Below are 10,854 nucleotides of genomic sequence, written 5' to 3' on the forward strand. Positions count from 1 at the left end.
TTGTTTGAATGAAAGTGTAAACAGTTGAATAAGCTCACTTGTTTGTACCAAAGAGACACAGCCATGTGTTTAGATTAAAGTGGTTGTCTTGGCAGCAGCAGCAGCTCATAATGATAAATACCAACCTATAAAGCTATTTTTTTTTGGTAACGACAATTTATAAATTACTCACCCAGTCGTTTGATGGTCCACCTGTAAGTTTCATCTCCACTTAAGTAAAGCCCCGTTCCCCTTCCCTCTCCGCCCGTCTGAGGTCCCAGTCATGCCCGGTGCACCTGTCGTCTGCTCTCCCGGACGGACTCCGCCCCCTAAATACTCTCCTCCGGGCGGACAGTGGAGCGGGAAGTCCCGTCATCTGCTCTGCTATTGGTGCTTATAGGTGAGACTTTTTTTTCTTTTCTTTTTTTAATGAAGTAGACCTGTTTACTGGGATTCCCTCCGCGTCCTGGTTTCTACTGGAAACACATATATACAATAAAAAAGAGCAACGCGGTAATGTTTTAAAGGTGAAGGCGGCAACATGTTATCAGTGAATGACCCAGAAGGACAAGACAGTGCCAGTCGCGCTGTGTCATTGAACTGCCAGACTCACATCTCTTAGTATCTGTCGTTTGGCTGAAGAAAATGTTCTGAAGATTAATAATGATGATTATAGTTTAAGAGTTCCTTCAATTATAGGGAGAAAAAAAGACATGATAATGACAGACAAAATATACAGAATTATAATAAGTTGCAATACATCATAGCAGCAGTGTATAGTATTGCTTTTGGTCAACAAACACACCAACACCATAGAAACAAAAGACATTCATAAGTATTTTTCGGATAATCTCGTGACTGCTCTTCAACACTCGTTTTGCGGGAACAGTCCACGCCTGTTTTAATGACGAGCTCCGCTCTGCTCTGGCGCTAAGTGGGCCGAACGGCGCGAGCGGCGCACGTTCTCGCCACCTGCCACGTCCATATGCGCTCGCTCACCACGAGCTCAAGCCTGGAACTGTGCGACAGGTGCGTGCTCTCAATGACACGCAAGCATGCAGACACGTGCTCCCATCAGAGAGCCCCTTCAGCGGCCAGTTTAGTCACAACAAAGGGCCATAATACATAATAAAGTTGTGGCAGGTTATTAGTTTTTATTAAAGGTATAGGTCTTCTCCGAATTGTCTCGTGACTCTGTCGTTATAAGCAGGTAATTAGGCTGGTATGGCTGTTTAATTATTGTCTGTCTCTGTGCTGTTAATGATTTATAGGCATTTGTAGCATTTGTTTGTGCACCATTTGTCTTAATCGTCATATACGCCTCATGTTGTCCTCATTTTAGTACTTTAAAAATAATTGTATTGCTTAACTTATTGTATAATAGTCCCTTATATGACGTCTCACTTGAATAAGAAAAAATGCAAAAATAAAATCGTAACTCTGTGTAAGTGATATTTACCCAGAGGTCTTTGCACCTCCATTACAGCATCACTCCACATGACTAATGATTGTTTTTTTCTTTTCTTCTTTTTTTCCCGCGGGGCTCTGTCTGGTTTGCAGCCTCCCTCCAGGTTTGGCTTTAGTCACCTTAGAAACTCATTGTGTCTGTGTTTTCCTCCGCCTCCCTCCCGCATTGTCCCCCGCTGTTTGGCGGTAGCTTAACCGGTCAAATGTGTCACGAGCAGCTCAGCTCTCGGTGACAAAACGGATTTGTTTGCAGTAAAAGTGGCTCGAGGCGCGCCTGGCTGTGAAGGTTTGTGCGGTTCCACGAGGGTCGACAAACAAAGCGTCCTGTTTGATTTATACGTTGGCAGCAGGAAGTTAAGTCGTTGACGGCTGCGGGGGTCACGTTTGGTGCCTGTCAGAGGTGGAAAGTTACCTTAGCTTACTAAGTTGTAGTTCTAGATGGAAAAAAAATGCTTTTTACTTCACTTTACTGCAATACATGAGTTACTTTGCGATTCAATAGTCGCAAAAAAATTCAATGGTACAAATAAATTGTATTATTGTTGGTTAATATAACCCGTTATTGATCCTGAAATTCCCAAGCTACCCAGAAATAATAATAAATATATATATATATATATATATATATATATATATATATGTATATATATATATATATACAAATAAATACAATTTAAAAAATAGCATCTCCTTTGTAAGCACATAATATGTGCATAAATGCATCAATATTTACAATCCAATATCATATATGATTCTGCACTGATACTTTTGTGTACTTTTACTTACAGTTTCATGCATAGTTCAAAGCTCTGAACATTTAGTTTGTTCGTCAAGACAGATTTAGAATTTCTCATTGATTCAAGCAGATTTAGGTTTGTCACTCGTGCAAAAGAGCACAATTGTCCTTTGCATGATGAGCACCTGAACGTGTCCTACTGATCAAAAGATGAGCTGCGTCTTTGAAAATTGTCACGCTCTTTGCTGCTTTAGCATTTCCTCATCATTGAGCCATCACATGCGAAATGATCAGAATCTGTCAGACATGTAAATTACATTATATACATGTATACGTATGAGAAGCTAATCGTTTTATTCTTCAGGGAGCTTTTTTTTGGCATGGATGTCATTTTGTGGCATATGTCAGCTCACTGAGACGTCTGTTTACGGTACATTGCTACACAAATACATTTACTGTACAAATGTGCATACCATTTTTTTGTGTATGAGTATTAACCTTTCATACTAATACATACTGTTGAAGTGGAAATCTAAAAAGCTCAGTGCAATACACCACAGTGTTCATCTAAACAAAACTGGCATTCTTGTACAATACAGTAAGCAGTCACAACAACAAAAAGCAGAGCAAAACAGAGATTAGTATATGAGAAACATTACCGGGTTGACTGCCGAAGTAAAAAAACATCTTAACATTTTGACCAGTATACCATTCTCACGGTGACCAAACAACTTTTAATTTTGGTGGCCCATTTACTGAGTTACCAGGTTTTGGAGCATGAATAAAATATGGATAAATAGATAGATGAATATATTGTAGATGTATCGATGTATTGATGGATGGATGGATGGATGGTTGGATGGATGGTTGGATGGAAGGACGGATGGAGGGATGATGAAGGCATGATGGAAGGAAGGATGGATAGATGGATAACAGATAGATGGATGGATGCTGTATTGATGTATAGATGTATGGATGGATGGACGGAAGGAAGGGTGGGTGGAGAGACGGACATACACACAGACAGAGAGATACATAGATAGACAGACTGACAGATGAAGCCCTGAGTTTATCAGACCTGGATCTCTTCATCAGGCTCTTCTTTGTTTTCATTGACAGCAGCACTGTAAATTGTCCTGTGGGGCTGCGGCGCTGCGGCGCTGCCTTCACTGCTCTAAAGTGAACAGTTTCAGGGAACAGGGAATTTAAACAGGTGTCCCACCTGAGGTTCCACATTATCCCCTGGACGGGTCTGCCTCACACAAACCCACCGTTTTACAGCTAAAGCCCTCAACGGGGAGGTTGAAGGAAGATTACGTGACAGAAACACAAAGGTCAGAAGGTCACATCCTCTTGAAATAAATTAATCTCTTCTTCTGTTTTGGTTTCTTCTTCTACCAGGTTATTCAAAAATAGGTTTTTTAGAGAAATATGCGTTCTTTCACTGCTTAAGTGTTTTGGTTTAGAATAGCAGGAAATCATGCAACCTCGGGAAAAAACATCTATTTCAATTTCCAAAACCAAGGATCTAAACAAGGATGTTGGCTGCAATGCATCATGACTCAGTGCCCCTTGTTCAGACCACACAGTCACTCAGACAGAGACAAAAGGGAAGGAAGTCCCCGCTTCTTAAAGTCAGGTCACGGGGTCACATTTGTTTCGATGCTGCAAACAAGAAACATTTCTTTCCGTTTGCTCAAACACCACCTCTTAATAAAAAGCACTCCAACACAGCTTTACAAAACATAACTTTTATTTTCCCCAAGACAAATCATATCATCGCGGCGTGAAGATAAACCCGACGGTGCCCCATTGTTTGGCTGGATCATTACATTTCGAGGCCTGTAAACAGAAACACAATGAAAAGTGGCAGTGTCATTTCCTTTTGTCAGGCGCCACCTCTGACTGATCAGCTCACGAGCTACCTGAGGAAGACATCACTAAATCATTTACAGATCTCCCTATAGATTTGTATGTTAAGCATTAACAACTGCTGCCCACCCACATTTCCTCGCAAATCACAGAGGGATCCAGCTTTGCATTCGCAAAGCCCCGGTTTCAGCTGTGGTCGGGAACCCAGCGGAAGCGGTACCCCCCTCGCTGTGTCCTGGAGGTGAAGGCCCGTCCGTGAGGAAACACCTGAGTCCTCATGGTGCAGTGTTCTCGGACGGAAGTCCTGAAGGACGAGACGCTCTCATCGGGCTCTGCTCCGTCCGCAGCCGGGCTGCTGGAGAAAGAAGTCTGTAGGCCTGAGAATGCGCCGTGCATGCGTATGGTATCTGGTTCCCGTGGCGGTCTCGTCCCGGCATTGGCGGCGTGCAGGACGGCGTTGCAGCGCGTGCTGATGTCCCTCAGCATGTCCTCCACTGAGTCGGAGGGCTCCGTTTCATATCCTTCGTCAAGCCGCTGCCGCTTACAGGGACTCAGGGAACTTTTGTCGCCACAGGGCATCGCTGGCTCCCTCACCTGTGGGTCTCTGACTGTCATCAGTTTCTGAAAACCAACAGACATACAGATGGATTCATGAGGTTAAATAATATAATACGCATGTATGAATTTGGCTGTGCTTTTATCTCGGCCATCGACTCACTTCGAGCACCGAGGCCAGGTGCTTTGCGCGGCTGGCCAGCTGCCTGAGGGAAAGGTTCCTCTCCCGGAGGGAGTCGATCTCTTCCTGTCGTCGCCGCAGAGTCTCATGGAGCTGAGGACGCACAGAGACAAAGTCACGCTGACAGAAGACACTGAGAGTCCTTTCCTTTTACTTATTGGCACAACCAATTCTTTGTGTTTCGACACAAGTTATTTCAAATGTAGCAAATGTGGCTCCAGTCACACGAAACCACAATTTTACACTTTACTGGTTTACACAAACTCTCCAGTGTGCACATTTTTAAACCACTGGGTTAAAGGGGACATATCATGCTAATTTACAGGTTCATACTTGTTGTTTCTGGCGTCTACTAGAACATGTTTACATGCTTTAATGTTCAAAAAACACATTATTTCTCTCATGATGGCTGTCTGAATATTCCTGTATTCACCCTCGGTCTGATTCTAGACTAAATAGAATTGCGTTGATAGGCGACAGGTTGGACCATGTTTACTTCCTGTCAGCTGATGTCATTCACATACAATGAAAACTGGAAATAAACGGACACACGTTTAGAATGTTTAAGCTGAAACTTGTATTGGTAATAAACGTAAATATTCTAAATGTGAAGTCACAACCACACAGTAACCATGGCGAACCATTTAAAGGCACAGTTTTTGGGTACAGGCTGTGTGTATTTCTCCATGGATTGACTGTTTCTATACTTTTCACAGTATTTATTCAGTACTTAGACCGGCTATTAAATTAAAAAAAGACATGATATTAAAAATGTAATATTTTCTGAGCATCATTTTGGAGACAAAGTCTTGACAGAACAATAAACCCAAAGGTCAGTCACAGGGCTTTGGGATCTCTTGTTTAGACCCATCTAAACTCAAGTCACATATGAGTCACAGTCACCAAATCTGAAGAAAAAAGAAGAAAAGAAAGAAACGCCGTCGTTCATGAATCTCAGTGAGGATTTACCTGATTGTTGACTTCTATGGAACCTCCCAACGCCCTGCCCTGGTACTGAGCGATGCCCTGCCAGGGAGCTTGGTCTTGGGCAGGTGGGTGGCCTGCTTCTGTGGAAGAGTAAACCAGACCGGCCCCTGAGGAGAAGCACCACTGAGGGGTGAGGAGGGGTAGGACGCATCCCTGGAATGGTACCAGCTCAGCTGGAGACAGACTGTTCTCCAGGGTGGCAGGAGAATCTGACAGAGGAGACAAACACTCCAAGGTTTAGTTAGCATTATTTCTGAGGATTTCGAATATTATTATTAATATTAGTAGTATTATTAGTACACACTATCAAGGCTTAGATGTAAATGTTTGCAAATCCACAGCAGAAGACTTGCTTTGTGTCACTCACCTGCCATGAAATCCAGCGCATAATCTCCAAAGTCTTGGTCATCTCCATCAGAATCGTTCACCTGAGGGCGAGTCAAATACACGATTAAAAGACATCACACGGATTAAAAAGTCTGAGCCAACATGGAAATCACAACTTGCCCCCAAACCTGGTAGTCCCACCACGACCAAGCGGCGCGATGTGGCCGTGTGGCAGAAAAAGTCTGGGTGCTCATTTCAGTGAAGTGTGGCGTAGCGTGACTGTGTTTTAAAGATGCGGCTCGTGGACCAAAACGTGGGAGGTCCTGCCAATTAGCGGTAGCCCTGGCGTGTCACGAGTAAACGATCTCATTCGTGCAGAATTCCAGCACATCGCGTAAAACATTAACAACCTTATCTGCCGCAATCATCTCTCTCTCTGGCATGTTATTAATTGTGCGTTAATTAAAGTCGTGGATATACATGACAGATCTGCCGCCACAACGACACAGGACGTCTTATTAGGAATAAGACATGTCTTTCTGGCACTGAAGAGTTATACATATATATTTTTTTCTAAACTCACCTGAGAGCCGAGGGAGTCGCTCTCCCGTCTCACCGCGGACGCGCAGTCCTCCAAATCATCCCACGAGATTGTTGAAAAGGCTATAACAAGTAAAGTGCGTCTGCATGATTAAAGCGTGGACCATTTATGTACACGTGCCGTCACGCGCTATTGTTGCATGAAACACAATCATAGAGATGCGCATACCTTGCTCAATGACGCATGGGAGCCCAACGTACACACTGACCGGGCTGCTGCTCCTTGGCACCTTGTCCTGCAGGTATGAGTCTGTTAACGCAGCTACACGGAGCTGAATTATATGCATCATTGTCAAGAGAAAATATGTCATACCCTTGTGTTTCCCGCATCCCTCCGTTGGTTGGGGCGCGTTGCACCAAACACCCTCCTGTCTCTTTGCATCTCCATTGGCTCGGTTCTGGCTGCAGGACTGAAGGGACCACTGTTTGATTCAGAGCTGATTTATAGACGGAATTCTCCCGGTTTGTGCCTCTCCATACCGCGGCCTCGGCACCAATCACATGCACTTAAACGGTCTCCAGGGAGCAACAGGCGTCCTCGGAGACTAAAATTGGTGCAGACAAACGGTTTTTCTCCGTCTGAAGTGTAAAGTGGTGCCGCGCACAACGGCGCCATTACAGCAGGTGCTCTCTGCGTCAGACGTGCCCTCCCTCCCGCCTGCGGGCACATATTCCCCTTGCGCGGACATAGAACCATTTTTATAAAATATTTAGCTTTTGTTTGCAGTACTCATAAGAGAAGACCAGCCTGTTAATATGGCCCCATCGGTCAGTGCGCAATTTCTATCCAGCTGTGCGTAAAATACTTGAATTAAGTCAAGGCCTGTTGCAAAGTGGGGAAAAAGGAAAAGGGCAATTACGGCAGACATCTCATCAAACACTGGTGACAAATGCTTCTATTAGTAAACAAACAAGAGTGATCCTGGTTGACCCTTTACTGAATGCGCCTGTGTGGTCGACACTGTGTCAGCAGGCCAGTATGCCACGCGTAATGGATTATCAGATAAATTAACCTCAATTGGCCAGGCTGTGTTGGCACAGGTCAGTTTCAAAATGATGACGCAACGGTGAGTAAAGACGTGCAAACTGACCTCCAGGCCAACAGCGACAATAGGCCACTAAGCTCCCTATGGTGTGAAATGTGTTTATTTCTGCTGTTGACCCTAAAGAGGGATTTAAACATCACATTTAGATCCATGTCAGTGTTAAACAGTAATGCCACAGTGGGTATAGAAACTCCTTTGCCCGCATCCAATCCAGATAAAGCTGCCACGCAGCACGCAGCGTTGCACTGGTGCATTTCGTCAAATTGCATGATTTTGTCATTCATGTCATCCAGTCAGTCTCCACGATACCTGGACCGACTTACTTCACATATTTCATTTAATATTCAAATCATGAAAAAGGCCTCATGGTGGGTGTGGATTATGGCTTCATGTTTTTATGATCATTCAAGAGACCAACACGAAATAATTGACTGATCATTTATTTATTACAATACAAACAATCAAAGACAATGAGTGCATTTTTTTACAGGTCCTTCATGAAAGAGGTTGCAACAGTAACACATCCCGTAAACTCGCAGCGTACACAGTAAACAATGACTTTGATTCGGAATTATATAAAAAAATAAACAGTACAATATTAATGTACTTCATTGATAAACAAAGGCATGTGTAAAATAAATACAAACGCAATGTTGTAAAACTTTCATTCAGTTCAACCGGCTGAGGCGGCATGCGGCGGGTTTGCATAAACACCAGACTTCACTTGAACATCATCTCTAAATAACCCCTAGAATAAACCCCCCAATATTTAGGGAGGGATTTTGCCTTTTCACATCCGCACACATCACACGGCAGACATCACTTCCAGTGACTCCTGGTTTAACGACACCAGCAGTCTCAGGTTGTCCCTGCACTCCTGGGCCAGATTGTGGTTGCGGCTCCCCTGAGTCAACAGGGACAGGAAGTGGTCCTTCGCTTCTGGAGAGTCCACTTCACAGATCTCGGGGCGCTCGGATGGTTGGGTACACTGCTCGGCCACAAAACCGACCCCCTGGTCCTCCTGCTCACCTTCCAGTAACTCACCGGCTATCCACAGCGCGCAGCGAGCGGTCAGGGATGGTGGGTATTTGTTGAAAGCGTAGTCCGCCAGACTCAACTCGCACACCTTGCGCGCGAGGTTGCCAGACCGCCCGGGTCCTTTTGCGTCTGGATACGTGCGCGCAAACCTGCCGCCGACCGCGCTCTTGGCCTCAAACTGTGCCGCTTCGGCGCAGTTTGCGTAATAGTCTAGGAAAAAGGCCAGCGTTGGCGCGGTGAGCCGGAAGTTCAGGCGGAGAAGGACGAGACACTCCAGGTTGCAGAGCTGCTCCTTAGTGAACGCGTCGCAGCACAGCGCCAGGAGGTGGCCGATCCGTGGCGAGCACACCTCTACCTGGGTGGCCAGAGAGAGAAAGAGAGAGAGGGAGTGAGTGGCGATGAAGGATTTCTAAACTGTCAATGGTCACCGGGCACGACACGCACCTGTTTGCTGGACAGGAGGAGCGCAGTGACGCCCAGCAGCTGGAAGCAGTCCGCGGCCACCGGCGTGGACGCCATGAACCTGTCCATGATGTTCACCGCCAGGCAGCAGCACTCGAAGGACAGACGGAAGTGTTTGTGGACGGGGATGAGCCAGCTGACGAGCTTACAGCGGGCCTCCGCAGTCAGCTGCGAGTACAGAGCACATACTCCATTAGTATAAAATACATGGAAAAACAGGGAAGGATTTTAGTGACAAGATGGCACGTGTTTATCCATCTTCATAGCAGTTATATATTCATGTCATTATTTATGCATTAAGCCACCTGTGTTTCTTTGGCTCCAATATGGCAAGATTGTTGTAATTTCAGGAATCTTATTAAAAACATATGAGATATTTAGACGTGGAAACTATATATAAAACAAAAGTTCATCTCCATTTGAAAAAATGAGCTCCACTATAAATTATGAATATCCAATGGATAATGAAGCTATTCTGAAATCATAGCAATGTAAATAAAGTAACATTGAAAAAAAGGTTTTTGATTACAGATGTTGTTCTCTTAGTTAATATGAAGTGTGAAACGTCGGCTAAATAATAGTTTTATTGTAACCTAATTCATATATAAGTTGAATAAATTACACATATTTCTTATTCATCTCTTTACGTGACCTAACACTATAACGTGCGTTATAACCTACTTGTGGCTGGCGTGCCAAGCTTTTGCATGAATGAAACTGCGCCTCGTTGTCCCTCTGGATCTGGAAACCAACGTCCCCGTACTGGAGGTACCAGTTGGACAGCTGTGCCGCGGGAGGCTCGTCCGAACGCAGCGGGGACAAGTCTACCCGAGCTGGGGAGCAAATCGGGGAGGATCCCAGGTATTCCTCGAAACCAGAGTCGCTCAACTTGGACACCAGCGTCTGCTTTCTGTGCCGGGCGGTCTGCCGCTGTCGGACCGTTGCGTGCGCTTCTGTTAGAGGGGACGCACCGGCCGTCCGTCTCCGTTTGTAAACGGCCTCGGAACCACGCTCTCCGTTCACAAATAACACCATTTCTCCGGTAGGCTGTCACTTACCGGAGCCTTTCGATGGCCGTGTATCACTGAGGCCAGGTCTTAACACTGCAGCAGCCTCCTGGATGTTGGCCGCGGGATGGGGAGGGGAGTTCCGTCTGGTTACGTTAGTTTTCCCGGGGTCTTCCCCGCGCTCCTGCAGCGCACCTTTCTCCCGTCGCCCGGGAAACCGAGGCTAAACAATCACTTGTCCCATGTAGGGATTAATTATCCCTTGAACCATATGTTAGGTTATCGCTTTTTGCTGCATGGGCTCATGAAAACAAATTAGATCACATAATCCCCAAACTAATGTAAAAAATTACGTTTTCACATTGAGTTGTAGCCTAGTGTTACATTGTTACACATGTTTCTTTGTGATTTCATCAGATAAAAATTGCTTTTCCACATTTTTACAGAAATAACTGAAAAAAACATGAGGCTATGTTAAATGGCGTTGTAGTTTCACATAGCCTATTGCTTAAAAGGGGAATTGCAATTTGTATGTATGTAATAATGTATTATAAGTGCTATTATTATTATGCAAAATGAACTAAGGTCTCTCAAAAT

General features: G+C 44.8%; 2 protein-coding genes across 2 annotated transcripts; both read right to left on the reverse strand.

The window, feature by feature from the left end:
- Positions 1–4,240: 4,240 nt before the first annotated feature.
- On the reverse strand, positions 4,241–6,991 carry mcidas (multiciliate differentiation and DNA synthesis associated cell cycle protein; the record flags this gene model as incomplete). The annotated part of the gene is made up of 6 exons (XM_079269777.1): positions 4,241–4,675; positions 4,773–4,883; positions 5,760–5,986; positions 6,145–6,205; positions 6,688–6,767; positions 6,874–6,991. 6 exons carry the CDS (start codon positions 6,989–6,991, stop codon positions 4,241–4,243), a joined length of 1,032 nt encoding a protein of 343 aa, XP_079125903.1.
- A 1,564-nt stretch (positions 6,992–8,555) lies between these two features.
- On the reverse strand, positions 8,556–10,285 carry ccno (cyclin O; the record flags this gene model as incomplete). The annotated part of the gene is made up of 3 exons (XM_079269778.1): positions 8,556–9,143; positions 9,233–9,418; positions 9,932–10,285. The coding sequence occupies 3 exons, from the start codon at positions 10,283–10,285 to the stop codon at positions 8,556–8,558; spliced, it is 1,128 nt and encodes a 375-aa protein (XP_079125904.1).
- Positions 10,286–10,854: the final 569 nt, after the last annotated feature.

Source organism: Melanostigma gelatinosum, assembly GCF_949748355.1.
Source record: "Melanostigma gelatinosum genome assembly, chromosome: 6".
Lineage (NCBI taxonomy): Eukaryota > Metazoa > Chordata > Actinopteri > Perciformes > Zoarcidae > Melanostigma > Melanostigma gelatinosum.